This window comes from Mirounga angustirostris, unplaced genomic scaffold, assembly GCF_029215605.1.
Source record: "Mirounga angustirostris isolate CCGP_5_RB_7025 unplaced genomic scaffold, mMirAng1.0.hap1 SCAF_1, whole genome shotgun sequence".
Classification (NCBI taxonomy): Eukaryota; Metazoa; Chordata; class Mammalia; order Carnivora; family Phocidae; genus Mirounga; species Mirounga angustirostris.
Genome location: NW_026991709.1, coordinates 144,882,188 through 144,904,490, shown reverse-complemented (window position 1 = coordinate 144,904,490; position 22,303 = coordinate 144,882,188). Strand labels below are relative to the sequence as shown.

General features: G+C 47.5%; 2 protein-coding genes across 3 annotated transcripts in view; both read right to left on the bottom strand.

Moving 5' to 3' along the window:
- Positions 1-2,031: 2,031 nt before the first annotated feature.
- CMTM7 (CKLF like MARVEL transmembrane domain containing 7) overlaps positions 2,032-22,303 on the bottom strand; it is a 51,943-nt gene continuing 31,671 nt past the window's right edge. Inside the window, exons 2-5 of one of the 2 annotated variants that reach the window (XM_045903933.3) lie at positions 13,796-13,969; positions 7,436-7,534; positions 4,453-4,534; positions 2,032-2,677 (exon numbers count right to left, since the gene is read on the bottom strand). In XM_045903933.3, coding sequence (XP_045759889.1) covers positions 2,664-2,677; positions 4,453-4,534; positions 7,436-7,534; positions 13,796-13,969 — 369 coding nt within the window. In that variant the 3' untranslated portion in view covers positions 2,032-2,663. The remainder of the gene's footprint in view (positions 2,678-4,452; positions 4,535-7,435; positions 7,535-13,795; positions 13,970-22,303) is intronic. The other variant, XM_064589046.1, reaches the window with a different exon arrangement.
- CMTM8 (CKLF like MARVEL transmembrane domain containing 8) overlaps positions 13,831-22,303 on the bottom strand; it is a 160,400-nt gene continuing 151,927 nt past the window's right edge. Inside the window, exon 5 of the transcript XR_010410918.1 lies at positions 13,831-13,969. The gene's annotated coding sequence lies outside the window, so the exon portion shown is untranslated. The remainder of the gene's footprint in view (positions 13,970-22,303) is intronic.

Genomic DNA, 22,303 nt, shown 5'->3' with positions numbered 1-22,303 from the left:
CCACAATTTGGAGTAAGAGCACTGGGGCTGTAGCCTCATCTCTGCATTCATTCCCCTGCTTTGTCTTGGCTGTGCGGGTCGGAGAAATCCCGCTCCACCCAGGACGCCCAGGACGCGGCAGGTTCAGAGCCACTCACCTGGAGGCGCGAGGCCAGGGTCCCCTGAAGCTGCCCAAGGTGAGGGAGGTGGGGGGGGGCGGGCGGGAGGGTCGAGGGGTTCCAGGGTCAGTGTTTGCTACTGAGAGCAGGAGAGTGTGCGGTTTAAGGGGTTAACCTATTTTGCACATAAAATCAGACAGCCACGATCCCCCTGAAGCACCCCTGAGAGTTCACAGGATGTTCAAAGTGCTGGTTGCTGAGGAGACGCCCCAAAGGCCCTTGTGTTTCCATGGCAACAGTCAGCTTTTCATGCTGGGGAGGAGGCCTGGGTGGGAGATGGTGGTACAGGGGATGGGCCAGCTCGGGGTCATCTTAGCATCCTGGCCGGAGGGCTGAGCAGGTAAAGGTGTCTGGAAGAGAAGCTTCTAGCACACGGTTGTAAGCACAAGGAGTGTGTCAGGCCCTGGCAGGGCCTCCCTCAGGAACACACTTGTTTCCTCCTCTGGGCCCGTCTGCAGACACCAGAGCCAACTGCCTGTGGACGAAGCCAGTTGGCCCAGGCCAGCTCTGGCCTGGCCGTTCCCTGGGTACGGTGGTCACACGCCAGGCCCAGGGCAGGGCTGGACCCGGACTCAAATCCCAGCTCTGTCGCCAGCCTGGCTTCCCTCTTGGCTTTCTCCTTGGGTCCCCGCCAGCCCGCTCAGGGTAGGTGTGGGCAGTTTTATTGCTGCTCACACCAGCCCGCTGGAGAGAACCCCACCAAGAGAACCCCAGCGAGGTTCTCTCTGAGCAGAGAGCAGAGGGCCTCTCTGAGCAGGTTTTTCTTGTGGGTGGCAGAGGCTTCCCCAAGGGAGAGCGCCACCCTCCATCTTCCCTCCCTCCCCAGGGAGGCTCTGCCCACCAGGGAGCTGGCTGACTGTGGGGGAGGATGTGGGCAGACCAGCTTTGGCCTGGTCTCCCAGTGCCCCCTCCTGGGGGCTCAGGTTGGCCCCTGACGCCTTGTCCTCCCTCCAGGTCCAGTCTTCCCTCCTCTACTTGGTTCAGCCTGGCCGCGCCTGCCCCCATGGGTCACCTCCCGGTGCTGGGAGCCGGGGAGCTGGGTATGGAGTTTGGGTTACACAGGGGTATGGCCCCTGGGCTGAGCAGTCCCAGGGAGGGCCTGGTTTAGGGAAGACGCCCACGTCCCACAGCCCAGATTCTCAAGCACCCGCTAGAACATGGTGCCGGCCGTGCTGCCGGCCTTGGGCTGGGTGCGACCTGGGTCTCTGTCTTCCCCCGCGCCCCAAGTGGCTCTTCCAGCTGTGGAGGTGCCTAGACAGAATGTCTTGTATTGCTTTTTTAAAAAATTGTGGTAAAAGATACAGAACATAAAACGTACCAATCTAACAATTTTTAGGTGCGCCGTGCAGTGGTATTATTCATGTTGTTGGGCAGCCACCGCCATCCATCTCCAGAACATCTCCATCTTCCCAAGTGGACACACAAACTCCCCAGGCCCCTGCCCCAGGCCCCGGCCACCCCCCTTCGACTTTCTGTCTCTGAATTGTAACTTCTCTAGTAACCTCGTGCAAATGGAATCAGACAGGGCTTGTCCTGGGGTGTCCGGCTTATTTCACTCAGCGTCATGTCTTCGAGCTTCATCTGTGTTGTAGTAGGTACCAGAATTTTCTACCCCCTTTTTTTTAGGGCTGCCTGTGTCGCTCTTGAGTACTGCTTTCTGTCCTGTGTGAACGGTACTGGCCACCCTTCACCACCGATTTACTCTGAAAATATGCAAATCTTGAGCGGCCCGTATCTTCTGCATCCTTCGGTGTTCTCAGCTCCGGGGAGGGGCTGGCGTGCACATGCAGGAGTGGGCCCCCAGGCATCCCCACGAGCTTTGTGGGCCCCATCACTTTACTCCTGGTCGACAGCCTCAGTTAATAAGAAATCCTTGTGCAATTGGCCAAGTCAATATTTTATTACAAAACACACACACGCCCACACACCGACACACACACAAACACACAGACACACACACAATGGGAATTCAGGCTGAAGCCCGGAAGGAGCCGGGGTCTCCTCTCTGGGGACAGGCTGACCACAGAGTGCTTCTGCAGACATGCCTCACTTAAGGAAGAGGCTCTCTCCAGAGAGAGGCTTTCCAAGCTGGATAAATTAGGAGATGGCTTGGTTTCTCTAAGAGGACTTAAGGCGGCTTCACTCCCCTGAGGAATGTGAAGTAGAAGCAGAGTTAGGCAGGAGTTTTCAGAAACCCCTCCCTCGTGGGTTAAGTGGGGTCATCAGTCCCTGAGGCAGGTGGTTCTCAAAGCAGGAGGGAGAGACCAGATTTCCCTGGAGGCTGGTTTTCTTTCCCGGGCGGGGAGGACTATTCTCCAAGGACGACTGGAAAGAGAGGCTCCGCGCGGCTCAGGAGCCCTGGAGGACGCCGAAGCCCCCCTCCTGTGCCCACCCGCGTGGACGGGGCTTTGGCACAAGATCATGGGGTCAGAAGCCCTTCGTGGGGGCTGGCCCACTGACCCTCCTGTGCGCAGGGCCTCCCGCGGGGCCGGGCCTGGGCTGGCATCACACAGCTGCATCTTGAGAAGGAAATGGCAAAGTTAGGCCGGCTGGCAGGGCAGGGCCCACGCAGAAGCCACACAGCAGGGGGCTGACCCGGTTCGGCTCAGTGCACTTCCTCCTTCCTCCACCCAGCACCCACCGCCCTTGGAATGATCTTAGCCTTTCTAAATACACTCAAAGAGAAAAAAATTCAGTAGTGCGGGGAGGATATCGTTGCTCCCCACCTCGCCGCAACCCCCAGCCCATCCTCAGAGGGACTTGAAGTGTCTTAGCTCTTTCTTTTGGCTCTTCCTTCCTGAATTTTCAGCCTATGTTTCTGCCAGTATTTACACATGTATCACCTTTAGCTGTTACCTAGTAACTCTCTTTCACATTCTCTACTTTTCATCATTCATTCTTTTTTTTCTTTAAACAGCTTGGCCGACATAGACTCCACGTACCATACAATCCACTAAATCCGTCTAAAGTGTACACTTCCAAGGTTTTCAAATATTCACAGGATGGCTCAAGCACTGACCACCACAATGTGAGAATCTTTCATCACTTCCAAAAGAGGGCCCATCTGCCATCCCATCCCCCAGCCCCTTGCAACACCCGCCCCCCACCCCCCACCATCTTCTTTCTGCCTCTTGGGATGAGCCCATTCGACACATTTCCCATCAATGGGATCCTACGGTCTGTGGTCTTTTGTGACTGGCTCCCTGCCCTCAGCATCAGTAGCTTCTGGAAGGAAATGGAAGCTCTGATGAAACAACCCTTCTGCGAGGCAGCTCAGCCCACAGGCCGTGCGTGCTCTGATGTTTTGTGGTGTAGAAGAACAAAGAGAGGAAGGGCTGGAGTAGAGAAGGGGACTAATCAAAATAGCTCTTAGCAGTGTTACTTCTAGGAAGGCATTCTAAAGAGAAATGGTATTAGGGATGAGTGTGGGGCTGTATTTATAAGGATGCTCTTTACAACACTGTTTAGTAGCAAAGAATTAAAGAAACAAAACATAATGACCCCAAATAGGAGACAAGTAAACTATGACACAGACGTGCAGTGGAACTGCAGTGAACTGCACCCAAGGCATGGAGCCATTAAAAGTGAGGGAGGAGAGGGGACCCGCCTGGCTCAGTCAGTGAGGAGTGTGAGTTCGAGCCCCACGGTGGGTGTAGAGACTACTTAAAAATAAAATCCTAAAAATGAATGAATGAATGAATGCATGCATAAATAAATTCTTTAAAAAAAAAAAACATGTTGGAGAAGAATCCCCAACCATGTGGGGAAAATGCCTGATTGGTGGTTAAATAGAAGAACAAGAGCAGGTTACAAATAACACATAAAGTCAGATCCTTTAATAAAAGCAACAAATAGATCTATGTATCTTTATACCTATCTATGTATCTTTATATCTGTTCATCCATCCATCCAGAGAGAGGAAATACTGGAAGGACAGACACCCAGCAGGTGCTATTTCTGGGTAATGTGATGACAGATGGTTTGCATGAAAAATTTTTTCTTTTTCTTTATGTGCACTTTCTAAATTCTCTACACTTCATTTTTGTCATTAGGAAATGGATTTAAAGAAAAGGCTTCAGCATCAGAGGTAGACACGTGAGGATGCCCCGGGCTATGGAAACAGGACGAGAGCAGAGGGCCTTGGGTTCCGCCTTTCCACCTGGGCCCCTACCCCTCAAGGCCTCCCCTGCAGTGGGGCCCTTCCCTGTTGCTGAACTCCACAACAGGCCGTCCTCCTGTTCCCCAGCAGAGGGAACTTTCAGAGATTGCCTGTGTTCGGACAACTGGAACTCACCTCCTGACTGGGTCACACACGAGATCTTGTAGGACATCCAGATGCTCGCCAGGCAGAGGAAGGTGGCCACGAAACCGAAGATCTGCACAGGACAGAGAAGAAAGGAGGTTCCCAGGCCAAGGGCCAATCACTCAGGCTGTCCTTTATGTTTCTCATCCCTGTACCAGCTGTGGCCCAGGGGGAGCCTGGGGGAACCGAGTGACCTGACCACCTGGTCCTTGCTCAGGTGCAGGGCCCTAGCTCAGGCCTGGCCCTCAGGCTCTGGGCTCCACCTCCTGGCCCTCCTCACTCCAGGCAACTTCAGGGCCCATGTTCGGGTTCGTATTTACAACTGAGCTGAGGCCAAGGCGCTGTAAAAGACAATTATCTGGGCTAATGAAAGAGAAGAAGGTGGAACTGTACATTTCAGTAGGGGTTTTTAAATTTCTAACATTCAAATGGATTTTACTGGATGGGGCAGCATTGCATTTCACTCTTAATGGCTTTCTGTTCTGTCTCACTTTATAGCTGTGTCATAGCCAGAAGCTGAGGCCTTGATATACAGTTTTACGTTTGCACGTATTTCAACAATCTTAGACTAAAATCAGTGAAGGCAGCACTCCTTCCCTTTCTGGGGGATCTACCCAGTGCTCAAGTGGCTGACCTCGCTGACCTAGGAAAGCTGACCCAGCCCCATCCAGCTTCACTTAAAGATGAGGAGCAGGGCGGCCAGGGAGGAAAAGGGCCTCGGGTGGGGCTCATCCGATGGTCCAGAGAGAAGCAGGCACACACTCTGGTGTCTGTCTGGCACTTGGAAGCCTGCAGTCAGTTCCTGACCTGTGAACAGCAACGTAGGAGCTATGACTTACTGACCACCGACTCTGTGCCTGCCGGGGTTCTAAGCCCATTAGGGGTGCTGGTCCCTTCAAGTCCCACCCCTCTGCCAGGTGGGTGCTGCTCTTACCTCCCATCTCCCTCATCTGGCAGCTAAAGACAGGGAAGGACGGCAAGTCAACTAGTTTGCCCAGGGCCACGAGCCAGCAAGGGCCAGACATGGGATGTGCGCCCTAGGAATCTGGCTCCAGAGCCCTGCTCGATTTTTGCCCAGATGTTCCCGGACTTGCAAATGGCCTCCGGTTGGCGACGTGGCCACAACCACGGGCTGACGTGCAGTAGGCACAGCCCGGGAGCAGCCAGACCAAGGGCATGGTCTCCAAGGGTTTGGTTTGCTTTTCAAGCCTGGCTGCTGGTTCACAGAAGAGGCTGCCCCCACAGGCCCACACCCGGCTTCCCCGCCCCCAGGTCCCTTTCCTTGGCTCCCTTTGCACCGATTGTCTGTACCACATAATTAGCCTATTGGAGCCTGTCCTGGCCCCTCATTGTCTGTTCTGCACAATTAGCACATTAGATACCATCCCGGTCTCCTACTGTCTGCACTGCATAATTGAACAGTTTATTATACTGCTACGTGGTGCTCTTCTGGATGACAATGCCTTGTTTGCTGATTGTTTCATGGGCCTCAGCCTTGACTCCTAAACTGGATGACCATTTTCTCATAAGCAAGGACTGTATCTTTTTGTTTCCTCTGGCTCCCCCATGGCCGAGGCTTGGTCCTAGGCACCAAGCTGGTGTATGATAAATGGGGCTTATTGGGATTCTGGGGCTAACAAACATGGTTATGTGCAACCTGAATCGTAAAACCCAGGGGGAACCTCTCCATGTGGTCCCGAAACACAATGGGCACCAGTTTCCTCTGTCTCCCTCACCAGCCTGTCTGTAGTCAGGCGGGTGGTAAGCTGTAGGTGGTGCCCACCTCTCTCCTTGGGAACCGCAGAGGGCGGCACTTAAGCTCATGAGTATTCAAAGGCTTGGCTGCGCCGTGCCCATCTTTGGAGGACAGACCCCACCCCTCGGTGGAATTCCAGGCATTAACCCACTCCCAGCCCAAAGTCTGGAGAATTTTGCTAACATATAAATGAAAGAGTGCCTGTCTCATAGAGCTTTTCTTCAAACTCATTTAAAAAATTGAGGTGCCTGGGTGGCTCAGTCAATTAAGCGTCTGATTCTTGATTTTGGCTCAGGTCATGATCTCAGGGTTGTGAGATGGAGCCCCGTGCCGACACGGAGCCCACTTAAGATTCTCTCTCTCTCCCTCTGCCCCTACCTTGCCCTCGCACCCACCTGCTCTCTCTCCCTCTCACTAAAAAAAAAAACAAAAACAAAAGAAAAACCCTCATTCAAAAAATTTCATCTGCTCATCAGTGAGGCAAATCAGTGTCATAGCCAGAAGTAACCAATTAGCTAAATCAGAAATCAGGGAAAAAACTTCTGTAACCAATTAGCTAAATCAGCTGTAATCAATTAGCTAAATCAGAAATCAGATGGCAGGAATCTATGTCTTTTAAAAATAAATACATACAAATGAACACACCCATGTATATATATTTGCATAAGTGTGGTAAACACAGCTCCCACAGCACTGTATTTTTATACACTTCCATCCTTCTATTCAGGCTATCAGATGGATTAATTTTCACCTTTGCAAGGTCTAGGAGCGTTGTTTCCTGGCCTGAATACTGCTATAAATCAGGACCAGCAGAGCTACCATTCATGGCAGGGATCACTAACTGATCACATGCTCTTTTTCTGGGCCCCAAAGAGGCCTCAGGATCTTTGCATAGCCTGAGGCAGCCCCCAATGAATGACCCGAACGGGCATGTGCATTAAGACCGACTGGCCCCCTGATGTAAGGAGTGGCTGTCTGAGGGAGGGCTGGGCCGCTGGCGCCATCTGAGTGTGCCAGGAACCCCACCATCCACCTGCTGAGGCCCTCTGTTGTGGACCCGGCTCTTTGGAGGCTGCTGTTAGCTGGATCCAGGTGGGTTCGGATGGGTACTTTTCTGGGAAAGAAAGGCCCCAGGAAACAATCTCCTCGCTGCCCATCAGGAAGAAAATGCGCAAGAAGTGAACTCATTCGTGAAGGTTCCCCCGAGAGTGTCCTCACCGCTCCAGCTACCAGTCCGCTCTGGCTGTAACTCTTGGAGGCCGCCACAATGGAGGCGATGAGGAGGAGCAGGGTACCGATTAAATAGTGCAGAAGTTCCTGGGGACAAAAACAAAGCAAAGCTGTGGGTCGGGAGGTCCACTCCTGGTTCTCAGAGGCAAGTGGGCACAGAAGAGAGGAACAGAGGGGAGGCAGTGACATCTCCTCTTCTCCTCATGACCTCCTGCAGAGCAGTTTGCTCACAGGCAGCAGCTGCAGAAGGCCGGCCAGGATGAGGCCCTGCAAGACAGAAAAGGAGCCGGGCAGGCAGCCAGAGAGGTGACAGAGAGAAAGGACACTTGTCGGGTGAGGAGAGATACCCACTAAGGACTGCTCCACTCCTGAGAGCAATCTGTAGACAGCACCCCGACCTCGGGCCAACAGCTTCCCACAACTCCCAGGCTGGAGAGTTTAAAGGAAGCTCCAGCTCTGAGAAGCAGAGCCCCTTCAAGAGATGTGTACCTCTCACTTCTGCTTCAGAGAAAGTTCTGGGCTAACAACGTGCTAGCTTTGGTGGTTGCCTGGAGTGCCTGCCCACTCTGTGAACAGTTTTAGGTGCGGTCTGGAGGTGCTGGCCCCCTCAGACCTGGAGTCACAGCCCAGGGTGAGGTCAGAGGCCCTCTGTGAAGTGCTTGTGGGGGTGGGAGGAGCTGACTTTCTGGCTCCTAATAAGCCTCCTCACTTTGTCCTCATTTCATCTTCTCTCTGCTCTCTGGGAGTGTGCCCTCAGGCCACACTGCTGAGGAGTTTGCTAGCAGGGCAGATTCCACCTCTGCTTCCATCCTTCTGCACCCCATTCACCCTCCGGACTTAAAATGCCCTCTCTGCAGGCCCTGAATGAGGCTGAACCTCTGTCATTCAGCAGCAGGGTAAGGCTTCCACTTCTTCCTTCTTCCTCCCCATTAAACACCAGATCAGAGGAGAACTGGGGCTTAGGGCCACCAGAGGACTCCCTCTGGATCCAGAGTGTATTCATTTTTAGTTGTCTTCCATGAGGATTCAGAAATTAGTCCTCCGTGAAGTTCTGCCCATCAGGGCAGGCACCTATTAAATTTTGGAAAAGCATTCCACTTTTAAGCTGCAGCTCCTCTGAAAGCTGTGTGAAATCAAAGACCCCAATTTCTCCTTTAGCGACTAGAAAGGAAAATCAGAAGGTGGACCGCAGAGATATTGACTGAAGAGCAGATTAGTAACTGAAGTTCCCTACCTCCAAGATTCTCACCCATGAAGAAAGAGGAATAGGACATGGGGTAGAGAAAACTGATTCGAGAGAGTCCTAAATGAAAGTGCCTCAATATACCTCATCAAAAATGTGGGGCTGAGCTTACCCCTCCAACATGCACTCCCCTCTCCACCCACCCCCATCCCTGCCCCCGGCCTTTCTCTCTCCTCAGAGTGTTTCAGTATCAGCATCATTACCAGAGGACTTTGCTCTCAAAAGAAGCAGAAAGGTGCCATAACTTTGAAAGGGGCCTTGTAACTTAGGAACACAAAAGAAATGTCTCTCAAAATAACACAGCAGGTAATAACATTAAATGTGAATAATTAAACAATCCAGAGGTTGTCAGACTGGATAAAAAAAAAAAAAAAAGATACAGGGGTATCCGGAAGGCTCAGTTGGGTTAAGCGTCTCAGCTCGGGTCTTGATCTCAGAGTCGTGAGTTGAAGCCCCATGTTGGGATCCACACTGGGCGTGGAGCCTACTTAAAGAAAAAGAAAATCCAACTATATGCTGTCTATTGGAGAAACACTTTTTAAAAAAAATATTTTATTTATTTATTTGAGAGAGAGAATGAGATAGAGAGAGAGAGCATGAGAAGGAGGAGGGTCAGAGGGAGAAGCAGGCTCCCCGCCGAGCAGGGAGCCCGATGCGGGACTCGATCCTGGGACTCCAGGATCATGACCTGAGACGAAGGCAGTCGCTTAACCAACTGAGCCACCCAGGCGCCCTAGAGAAACACTTTATACTCAAAGATACAGATAGACTGAAAGCAGAAAGAAGGAAAAGATAGGTCATTCAAACAGCAACCAAAAGAAAGCTGGAGTGGTTATACTAGTATCAGGCAAAATGGATTTTAAAAGAGAAATGTTACCAGAGATAAAGAGGGATATTTTACAATGACAAAAACAGCAATCTATCAGGAAGACAGAACAATTACAAACACGTATGCACCTAATAACAAAGCAACAAAATACATGAAGCAAAAACTCAGTGAGCTAAAGGGAGAAATAGGTAATTCAAAAATAATAGTTGGAGACTTCAATACCTCACTTTCAATAATGTATAGAACAACTAGGGAGAAGACCAACAAGAAAATAAAGACTCAATGCTATAAGACAACTAGACCTAACAGACATCTATAAAACACTCTACCCAACAACAGAATATACATTCTTCTCAAATGCACATAAAATATTCTCCAGGAGACACTATATGGTAAGCCATAAAACAAACTTCAATAAATGTGAAGGATTGAAATCATATGAAGTATGTTCTTCAAATACAACAGAATGAAATTAGAAAGCAATAGCAGAAAGAATTTTGGGAAACCCACAAATATGTAGACATTAACACATTCCTAACTACTGGGTCAATCAAATGCAAAATCACAAGGGAAATTAGAAAGTACCTGGAGATGAATGAAGATGATGATATAATATACTAAAACTATGGGATGCAACTAAAGCAGTGCTCAGAAAGAAATTTATAGCTATACATACCTACATTAAAAAGGAAGAAAGTTTTTAAATTAATAACCTAATCTTCACCTTAAGACACTGGAAAAAGAACAAACTAAACCTAAAGCAAGGAGGAAGAAGGAAAAAAAGACTGAAGCAGAAATTATGATATAGGGAACAGAAGAACAATAGGGAAAATTAGTGACACCAACACTGGTTCTTTGAAAAGATCAACAAAATAGCCAAACCTTTAGCTAGACTAATCAAGAAAAAAAAGAGAGAGAAAAGATGACGAGATTCAAATGACCAGAATTAGAAATGAAAGAGGGGACATCACTATGGATCTTACAGAGGTAAAAGGATTTTAAGGGAATACTATGAACAATTATATACCAGTAAATTAGAAAACTTAGATGAAATAGACATATTCCTCTAAAGACACACCACTGAAAATGACTCGGGCAGAAATAAACAATCTGAATAGATCTATAAAAAGTCAAGTTTGAACTAATAATAATAATAAATTACCCACAAGAAAAACCCAGGCTCAGATGCCTTTGTTGCAAAATTCTACCAAACATTTAAAGAAGAATTAATACCAATTCTTCACAAACTCTTCTAAAAAATATAAGAGGTGGTAACACTTCCCAAATTACTCTGAGACCAGTATTACCCTGATAACAAAACCAGACAAAGACATCACAAGAAAACCACAGACCAATATCTCTTATGAATACAAATATGAAAATCCTCAACAATATATTAGCAAACCAAATCCAGCTACACATAAGCTGAATTATATATCATAAATTATCCCAGGGATGCAAATGTTAGTTTCACATATGAAAATCAATGTGACACACCATATTAACAAAATATTAAGGGGGAAAACAAACATGATTATCTCAACAAAGAAAAAGCATTTGACAAAATCTAATACCTTTTCATGATTAAAACACTCAACAAAGTAGGACTGGAAGTTAACTCCATAACATCATATTTAATGATGAAAGACGGAATGCTTTCCTCCTAAGATCAGGAACAAGATAATGATGTGTGGTCTTGCCACTTCAATATTCAACTAATTTCTTGCAGTGAGACAAGAAAACGAAATAAAAGGCATTCAGATTGGAGGGGAATATAAAACTATCTCTATTCATAGATGGCATAATCTTGTATAGAAAATCCTAAGGAACCCATTAACGATCTGTCAGATCTAAAATGAGTTCAGCAAGGTTAAGGACACAAGATCAATATACAAAAATCTCTTGTATTTCTATCCACTTGCAATGAACAATCCCAAAATGAAATTAAGAAAATAATTACATTTGGAATGTCATCAAAAAGAGTAAGATACCTAGGAACAAATTTAACCTCCCCCCTCCAAAAAGCACAAAGCTTACCCTCTGAAAACTACAAAGCACGGTTGAAAGAAATTAAAGATCTAAATAAATGGGAAAACCTTCCATGTTCTTAGGTCACAAGATTTAATATTGTTAAGATGGCAATATTCTCCAAATCGATCTATAGATTCAATGGTTTGTATTAGAATCCCAGCTGACTGCTTCGTAGAAACTAAAAAGCTGATTCTAAAATTTGTATGAAATTGCAAAAATCCAAAACAATCCTGAAAAAAATGGGAAGATTCATAATTCCTAATTTCAAAACTGGTTAAATATCTACAGCAATCAAGATAGTGGGGTAAGATCAATGCAATTGAGAGTCCAGATGTAAATCCATGAGTTTATGGTCAACTAATTTTCAGTAAGGATGACAAGACAATTCAATGGGGGAAAGAATGGTCTTCCCAACAAATGGTGCTGGGACAACTGGATATTTACCTGCAAAAGAATGAAGTTGAATCCTTAACTCACACTAGACACAAAAATTAATCCAAAATAGACCAAGTACCTAAATGTAAGAGCTAGAAGTATGAAACTCCTTAGAAGAAAACATAGAGGCAAACCTTCATGATCTTGGATTTGGCAATGCCTTTTAGATTTTATACCAAAACACAAACATTTTTTTATACCAAAAAAAGAAAAGTAATTAAATTAGATCTCATTGAAATTAAAAACTTGTGCTTTAATGGACACTATCAAGAAAATGAAAACCAACCAAAAGAATGGGAGAAAATATCTGCCAATCATTTATCTGGTAAGGGACTTGTAACTAAAATATACAAAGGACTCTGAGAATTGAGTAATAAAACAACAACCTAATCCAAAAATGGGCAAAGGATCTGTACAGACTTTTCTCTGAAGAAAATACTCAAATGGCCAAAAAGCTCATCAAAAGATGACTGACATCAATAGTCATCAGAGAAATGCAAATCAAAACCATGAGATACCACTCCACAGTCACTATCATGACTGAAATCAGAAAGTCAGAAAATAATGAGTGTTGAGAAGGCTATGGAGACCCTGGAACCCTCATACACTGCCGATGGGAATGTCAACTGGGGCAGCCAGTGTGGAATAAAGTCTAGCCGTTCTTCAAACAATGAGACATAGTTACCATGGGACCCCACAATTCCACTCTCAGGTATATCCCCAAGCAAGATGAAAACATGTCCATACCAAAAACTTGTACATGAGTGTTCATAGCAGCATTATTCATAACGTTTCATAATACCCAAAAGGTGGAAACAACCCAAATGTCCATCCAATAAGCAAATAAACAAGACGTGGTCTATCCTTTCAATGGATGTGGCTGTTAAAAAAATGAAGTACTGACCCATGCTACGACATAGATAAACCATGAAAACACTCTGCTAAGTGAAAGAAGCCAGTCACAGAAGACCACACATATGATTCCACCTACAGGACATGTCTAGAATAGGAAAATTCACAAGACAGCAAGTAGATTCACGGTTGCTTTCAGGCTGGAGAGGATGAGAGGTGGGAGGTGATAGCGAAAGGGGATGGGGTTTATTTTTGAGGCGAGGAAAATGTTCTAAAATCGACTGTGGTGATGCTTGCACAACTCTGGGACTATGGTAAACTCTGTTGAATTGTACACTTTAAGTGGGCAATTGTATGGCATGTGAACTGTATGTCAATCAAGCTATTTAAATAATAATATAGCGGGAAGAAAAAAAATCCTGGAAACTTCTGGAATCTTTCCTCAGACTCTGCCAGTCCCTTTTAGCTGACAAACCTTATCACAACAGTATAAACACCCATCGCCTTTATCAGCTTCCTCTTCCTACCCTTTTCTGTCCCTTGAGAAAACACACACACAGCTTTCTTATTGCTGGAAGGTGAGTTGTTTTTTGTTTTTTTTTTAAAGATTTTATTTATTTGTTTGACAGAGAGAGAGCAGGAGAGCACAGGCAAGGGGAGCAGCAGAGGGAGAGGGAGAAGCAGGCCCCCCACTGAGCAGGGAGCCCTACGCAGGGCTTGATCCCAGGACCCTGGACTCATGACCTGAGCCGAAGGCAGACGCTTAACCAACTGAGCCCCCCAGGCGCCCCTGGAAGGTGAGCTTTAGAAACCAGCGGGACATGGGCTGAGATGCCCACCAGACAGTGAGAAGTTCAGGGCTGCAGCAGGAAGAGGTGATGGAGGAGGGGGGGGCTGTGGGGGAGGGGCAGATGGGACAGAGTCTGTCGGGTCTCAGGGCCCCGGGCCACCCCCTTACCGACAGCGGCCAGCTGATGCAGGTGAGCAAGCGGTAGAGGCGGAAGAGGTGCACCAGGTAAAAGGCGAGGATCATTATCAAGTTGCAAATGGTGACCACTTCAAAGTAGCTGTAGGCGCTGTAGCTGACCCACACAGAACTCCTGACGCAGATGAAGGCGATCAGCAGCGTGACCTGGAACAGAAATACAGACGCGTCAGACACAGGCCAGCCCATGACGGACGCCCAGGGAACAAACAACCGGAGCACACGGAGAAATTGCTGCAATTCCGGTGATCTCCTCACAAACCGGCTGCAAGGCTGGGAAAGTGCCAGTTCCCAGAGTGCAAGCTTTTAAGACACACGCGAGCTGTCGCTGCAGCCGAGTGGGCTTATCCTCTGAAGTGCCTTCTGTTATGCCAGTGGGATGCCTCCTCAGAGAGAGGGTGGGAACGCGGGAAAATAACCAAGCAGAATCATTCCATTTATTTACCTATTAGGTTGAACTGTAGGAAGTTGCCACTATTTGGCCGTTTTGGACCCACAAAGATGGCGGCTCCTATGTCACGACTTACTGGCTGGCGGCCGGACGGTAAGGTAGCATTTATTGATGCCTGATGTACATGATCTCCTTGAGGCCTCACAGAAATCTGCCATGGAGAGGGCATCACCCCCATGTTCACACTGGGAAACTGAGGTACACTGGTTCAATAATGGTTCCAAGGCTACCCAGCTCATAAGCAGTGGGAGGTGGGATTCAAAAACCCAAGTGTGTCTGACTCCAAGGACCCGTTCCTCCATGTCAGATGCAGTTTTGCTTTCCAAGAATGTAAGCCCTCCTCATAGACAAACTGAGGAAGGTAGATTTGTTATGAAACAGAAAGGAATCCTGGTTATTCAAGGCGGCGCTTGCTCACCACTGGGCATGTGGTGAGAGCTCACCAAGTATACTGTTGCAAATGAATGAACGTGCAGGATTAATAAATTAATGACCTATTAATGAATTAACAGGTCTGGTAAATTATTAGCAACATATGAATCCCACGGGAGAGCAGATCGGAAGAGGAGAGAGAAGATTCTGAGTTTTTGTGAAGGCCACTCAAAAAGAATAAAATCTTATTTACCCCACATAGGGAAGAAACCACTAACACACAGGTGTTAAATGATGGAAAACCTTAGGATCTATTTTAAAAGTACAACTAATTTAGGACAAAGATGATTTTTTTACTGCTTCTTTCCTATAGAACAGTGAACAAAGGCTGTGTGTGTGTGTGTGAGAGAGAGAGACAGAGAGAGAGAGAGAGAGATTTTGTGTCCTATGGGACACTCGGCAATGTCTAGTTTGGTTGTCACCATGATGGGAGGCTGCTGCAGGCATTTAGTGGGTAGAGGCCGGGGTACCACTGAACACCCCACAATGTACAGGATAGCCCCCACAACAAAGAACCATCTGGTTTCAAATGTGGCCCAGACTCTTGTGCTGTCATGGAGAAACCTGCTGTAGAAGAAGTGAGTCCAGGGGCGCCTGGGTAGCTCAGCCGCTTAAGCGTCTGCCTTCAGCTCAGGTCAGGATTCCAGGTCCCAGGATCGAGCCCCACGTCCGGCTCCCTCCTCAGCGGGGAGTCTGCTTCTCCCTCTGTCCCTCACCCTGCTCATTCTCTCTCTCTGCTCTCTCTCTCCCTCAAAAAAATAAAATAAAATCTTAAAAGAAAAAAAGGAAGAAAATGTGAGTCTATAACAAGCATTAAATCACAAAAATGACCTAACACCGGTTAAAAGGGTCAGTGCGAAACACACTCTGTTTTCTCAAGCCCCTCATTCCATTCTGGCAAACTCCTCAGAAAAGGCACAAGGGCGAGAAGAGAATCTGGCACGAAAATGAAGGTATGTGCAAGAGGAGTGCTCTGCTTGCCAAACCCAAACAGCAGACGGACTCTGACACAACGGGACCCTCAACATTTGCGTATTCCCCTTTGCTAATGAGCAACGTGAGTATTTTCATTTTTTCAGTTCCTCTCAAGCCAGCCAGCCTTGGTAATATAATGATTCATGCCTTGAGGTTGTTTTAAAGCTCTGAGGGGGGGCTTTGCTTCACCCAGGACTGGGCGGTTTCACCAGAGTTTTGCTGCTCATCAGTCCCTATTTGCAGGCCTCAGTCTACGGGTCTCGCCACCTCCTGCTGACTTTTTTTTGCATGGCGGAGGAGCGGGGTGGGGGCGGCCTTCAAGGCTCACCTTAAAATACAGAGAACTCAGAATTATGCAGCGCCATTCCTAGGTGGAGAAGCAAATTTGTGCCAAATTTAATGCAAAGATTAGACTAATTTGTACGACTCTTCATCTGTGACAGTCACCTCTTTCACATAGTGACACAGAGATGGGGGAGTTTCCCAGTGAACACAGAGGTCTGTGCAGGTCTTCCCCTCTGAGCTCCCAGGGCTGAGGACCTTGCAGCAGGAAGGATGTTCGTGCTCTATCACAAAACCATCTCAGACCCCCCTGGAAAACATTCTTGTGAAAGAAGGCTTCCCAAATCCTGTTCAATCGGCCTAAGGCTGCCTACCATGTGCTCTTCTTCCAAGAATCCCAATTTTGCAAAATCTCATGCAGACCACAGATGATATACGCTAACACATGCAACTATAAGCTTCCCTTTGGTCCAATAATTCACTCATTCCTACTTTAAATGGCCAGCATCCTAGCCAGCACACTCAAAAAAAAAAATTAATTGACACCAAACTTTTCAGAACTCTTCTAAGGCCAGCAGGTAACCTCTGCAAATGCTGGAGACCCCTGAATCTTGTAGATCAATACTCTGAGGGCAGGCAGAAAGGTGAAAAGGAAGATTGAGCAAGCCAGACCATCGTGGAAAAAACGCCCTAGGGTATGGATCCCGCCCCCCCCCCCCCCCACAACCACAGCCCCTCAGACCTCTTCTTGTTTCCAGTTAGAAAAGCAAATCAAAACACAGCGTAATGCAGACAACCTGAAGGAGGAGTTCTGATTTCAAGGCTGAGTGAGGAAGGCTGGGAGTTTTCTGGAAGGCACGCGTGGTTCTGTTTAGTGGAACTTAAATGTGATACTATCCAACGGACTAACTTGTTTCCCCGGGGGCCCTCTTAGCTCCCCTCATAAAGGTGTGTTCTTTTACTTTGAACTGCCATGAAAGTTGCGAATCAAATCTCTAGCACACATGTCCAGGGGTTTAAAAGTATGTTGCAAGCACCCTCGACTCAGAGCCAGGGTCTCACACACCAGCTGTGGCACCATTCAGATCACTGAAATCATCTCAGATCGAAACCACCCCCTCGTCCCCCAAACTGTCATTTCTGACTTCATTCTGTCAGAGTTTTTACTTTCGAGAAGAGATGATTTTTGTGAAAGCAGCAGTGGGTTTAAATTTTACAGATGAAGCAGGCTGACATCACCTGAGAGGAACGAATGTCCCTCCACCACAACTCTGCAACTAAAATGTCCTGGTCTCGGGCGCCTGGGGGGCTCAGTCGGTTAAGCGTCTGCCTTCAGCTCAGGTCATGATCTCAGGGTCCTGGGATCGAGCCCCGCATCGGGCTCCCTGCTCAGCGGAGAGCCTGCTTCTCCCTCTGCCCCTCCCCCTGCTTGTGCTCTCTCTCTCTCTGTGTGTCAAATAAATAATACCTTAAAAATAAAATAATAAAAAAATAAAATAAAATAAAATAAAATAAAATAAAAGTCCTTGTCTCCACAGCCAGGTGCCAGGCAGCTTGCTCAGGTTCTCAGCCTGGTTGGGTCCCTCAAGGAAGAAATCACCCGCTGCCTGTAGTCTGTGACCTGGAACATTCCTTCAAGCAGGCTTGATCTTCCCATGCACCTGCCAGGTCTGCTGTGCTGAGTCACGTGCCTGCATCTGGCTGAAGATGGCCCCAGACACCTTACGGTTCAAGAACCCCGGGCTGGATGCAGGCAGGTCACCCAACCTTCTTGTGGGGGCTTTTATCCTGATCTTGGAATAATGTTTCAGTGAGGGAGACAGGCAGGAGAAAGAGAAGTAGGATGAAAGCCCACATCAAAAGGTCTCAGACCCAATTCTAAAAGGCTTTTCTGGAAAAGCCCACGAGATGAAAGTCAGGCTTGTTCAAAAAGTCAGAGATGGGGTGAGTCAGTGTGCAAAGTGCATTTGTAGATGCAAGCGGCCCATAAATGACTTTGCTTGGCTGTGGGCAGGCAGGAAGAGAATTTGATATGCTTCTAACTTCGGCTGAATTCTGCCCTGCGGTGGAAGGAAATTTCCCCCCCGCCTTCCTGTTAAAGCCCCCGCTGGTCATCACCACCAAACAGCCCTTGTGGAACTTCATTAACACCCACGTGAGAGAGAACCCTCACCCGGCTTACTTCCACTGGATCCCCGTCTCGCTCATCAGTATCAGACTCTTGCTACAGGCTCCTTCCCATCCCCGCAAGCCCCAGCACACAGTTCTGTTCTGTATCCAAAAATAAAAAATGCCACTGAAAGCACAAGGGAGGGGGAATAATCGAAAGAACATTGTGTCAGGGGTCCTCAGGTGCGGGTCTCGAGCAGCTCGCTAGTTAATGCGCTGGTTTCCGACTCTAACCAGGCAGCAAAGTTCCTGCAGCTTATTAGAAACCAAATATGCTTGCCCATGCTGGGACTATTTCTGGAAGGACACCTAAGAAACTGGCCGCCTCTGGGGAGAACTGATTATTTAGCGGTTTTTCAAATTTGCTATTTTGTTTTCTTGTATTATAAAAAAATCACATATTAAGCTGTAAAAAAAGCATTTTTTAAAAAATGACACGTCTTGGAGATCTTTAATGGCACAGATTTACCCTTTTCTTTCAGTTGGCTGCAGTTTTATTTGACCCAGTGTTTCTCAACCTCAGCACTGCTGACATTTGGAGCTGGGTAATTTTTGGTAGGGGCTGTCCGGTAGGATGGTTAGCAGCATCCTGGTCTTCCCCCACGAGATGCCAGTAGCACTTTCCTAGGTGAGAGAACCAAAAATGTCCTCAGATGTTGGCAAAGGTCCTCGGGGGCAAAAGCACCTCTGGTCACGAGCCACTACCTTAAACAACTTTTTGCCGACGGGCATTTGTCACATCCCCAGTTTTTTACTAATACAAACAACCCTGCAAAAGAATATCCTTGGGCACGCTTCTTTCTGTACGTACGAAGATTTCTGAAAGGTTCTCAGACAAGTGAAATGACTAAGCGAAAGCATATTCACACTGAAGATTTTGATGTTTGCTGCTAGAATGCTATCCAGAAAAAGAGGAGGTTCCCCATACAGATTATCAGTATTTAAAAAGAAAGGAAATGGTATCTTGTTATTTAATCTTCATCTCCTTGATTACTAGTGGGTTGAGTATCTTTTCATAAGTTTATTGGTTACTGCCTATTCATACTCTTGGCCTATTTTTCTCTTGTTTGTATTTTTATTATGGATTTGATATATTCTGATAAACCTATTGTCTGTTACAGATATTGCAAATATATTCTCTCCCTCGCCTTTATTTTTAGTCTTTTTGTTTTACTGAAATTAAAATTTTTTATGCAGTCAAATCTATGCATCATTTTTCATAGCTTCTGGGTTTTGTGTCTGACACTCCACCTGCAGACACAGTCACCTCTAGTCCCAACCAGGCCCGCTTCTCTGGGCACATTGGGTCCCCAGAGTGCCTCACGGGCTGCCCCTCAGGGTCCCCTGTATTCGCTCTGATGGAACCTTTGCGATTGATACTGTATCTACTTGTTTGTTGGTTGAGTGTATTTGCTTGCTGGTTACCTTGTTCACTACCCTTCTTCTCCCAACTACTCCAGGGACTCTGTTGGTTTCACACTTAACTCTCTCTGCTCCTAGCAGAATGCCCTGCACATGATAGGTACTGAATTCAACATCAGGTGAATGAATGGTTTCTGGGGTCATCCTGCCATCCTCCATGACTGCTCCACGACACTCTATTGCACTAAACCCCAAAACCCCCAAAACACAAAAAAATACATGTCTCCCTCTCTTACTGACCTCAAGTGCTTTGATAAGAGAATTGAGCTTTTTCATTAAACTTCACTTAGGAACCTAGCACAATGCCTGGCATATAGAAAAAAAATGAGCCAAGATGTCCATCGACAGATGAATGGATAAAGAAGATGTGGTATATATATACAATGGATTATTATGCAGCCATCAAAAGGAATGAGATCTTGCCATTTGCAACGACGTGGATGGAACTGGAGGGTATTATGCTGAGTATTTGAAATAAATCAAACAGAGAAAGACATGTATCATATGACCTCACTGATATGAGGAATTCTTAATCTCAGGAAATAAACTGAGGGTTGCTGGAGTGGTGGGGGGTGGGAGGGATGGGGTGGCTGGGTGATAGACACTGGGGAGGTTATGTGCTCTGGTAAGCGCTGTGAATTGTGCAAGACTGTTGAATTTCAGATCTGTACCTCTGAAACAAATAATGCAACATATGTTAAGGAAAAAAAAAAGATAGCGGGAGGGGAAGAATGAAGGGGGGGGAATCGGAGGGGTGGACGAACCATGAGAGACGATGGACTCTGAGAAACAAACTGAGGGTTCTAGAGGGGAGGGGGGTGGGAGGATGGGTTAGCCTGGTGATGGGTATTGAGGAGGGCACATTCTGCATGGAGCACTGGGTGTTACGCACAAACAATGAATCATGGAACACTATATCTAAAACTAATGATGTAATGTATGGGGATTAACATAACAATTAAAAAAAAGGAAAAAAAAAAAGAATGACTTTTGGAGGCTACTCTGGAACACCGTTCCAAGTTGTCTGAATGGGCTCATTAACTACCCCAGGAGGTCTGGCATTCAGGCTCTCCCAGAGAATGGGGTGTAAAGGTTTCTAGACGCCTCGTTCGTGATGGAGCCAGAACACTCTCTGCTTGTTATTCAGGCCAGGCCATGCTCCCTTTATCCCTAATCAATTTTCCACCACAGAGTCTGGAGGGCAATCTAGGCAAGCATCCTGTCACCTGCGTCACCACGGCCCTTCGCTGGCAAAGGTCATCAGATCCACTTAGACCACCGAGATAGAATGCTCAGCTTGTCAAAAACATCATCCTACCAGAAAGGATCAGAGAAGCACAACTGACATTTATTCGGTGGCAAATTTGGTGGTTTGGTGCTAATATTGAACCAAACTGAAACCACAAATTTTTGTTTGGTTTCCAAGTAATAGTTTCTCTACGTCGTTTCTCTTTCAGTATCTGACTCAGTTTCCTGGTCTCTGCTATGGCTGATTGAATTTCAAGAACAAAAGCAACACCCTCGGCCTCTTGCCCCTGCTGTTACTAGGGGAGGGCACTCTGCTTCGTCTATGTATGGAAGTGGAAGGACAGGGTCGGGGTGGTCACCTCCCCGAGAAATGGGTCATCAGAGAGGACCAGGGGCAGCTGAGACAGTGTGGAGACGCCACAGGGGATGGGAGGATTCAACCATGAAGAGAAGAGCCTAACGGCATGGCTCCCCATCACGAGAAGGGCCAAGACAGTACCTAACACTGACCGCTCACCGCGCACCGAGCTCGAAGTGCTTGACGAGCACTTGCCCATTTTATCATGTAGGTTCACAGAAAGAAGGCTGAGCTACAGAGACAGGAAGCCGCTTTGCCCCAGTCACCCAGCAGTGAGTCGGAGCCAGGCCGGGACCCAGGCCTGCCCGCTGCAGCGCGCGCTCCCAGCACCTGCAGCGTCCCGTTGCCATGGCAGTGATGGCCGGAGCCCCGGAGCTGCGTCTCCCAAGGGCACTCCAGCCTCAACACTGGCTACCGAACGTGTGTGTCAGCAGAGGGAACGGGACAGAGAGGAATGGCTGGGGTGGATTTTTTGGTTCCAACTTATCCGCCTGTTGATGCACAATTCAAAAACTACCTTCTGCCTCCTTTGTGCTGGGCACTATGGACAGAATCGTTACCAATGTAACAGAGTCCCTGCCCTCCTGGAGCTTACAATCTAAAGGAAGAGAGAAACACCCACACCTACGCCATCACAAATTCATCATAAACTTTTCAGAAGGCAAAGTACAGGGTGTTCCAAAGATCACAAGAAATTTAGATGAACTCGGGGCACCTGAGTGGCTCAGATGGTTAAGCGTCTGCCTTCGGCTCAAGTCATGATCTCAGGGTCCTGGGATCGAGTCCCGTGTGGGGCTCCTTGCTCAGCGGGGAGTCTGCCTCTCCCTCTCCCACTGCCCTGGCTTGTGCTCTCTCTCTCTGTCTCTCTCTCTCAAATAAATAAAATCTTTAAAAAAAAAAAAGAAGAATATATAACATAATAATAATATATGATATAGCTTGAAGGGTCTGGAGGCCACTGCCATGGAAACCCCCAAGGGGTGAGGGAAGTCCTGGCTGAGGCGGGCCAGGAGGCACGGAGGCCCAGGGAGTGACCTGGGAGCCCTTGGGGGTGAGGAACCCAGAGTGGTGACAGGCACACTCACCTACTGAACACCTACTAGCTGCCACCCCCTTCATCCCCCCATATTATTCTTTAACAGCT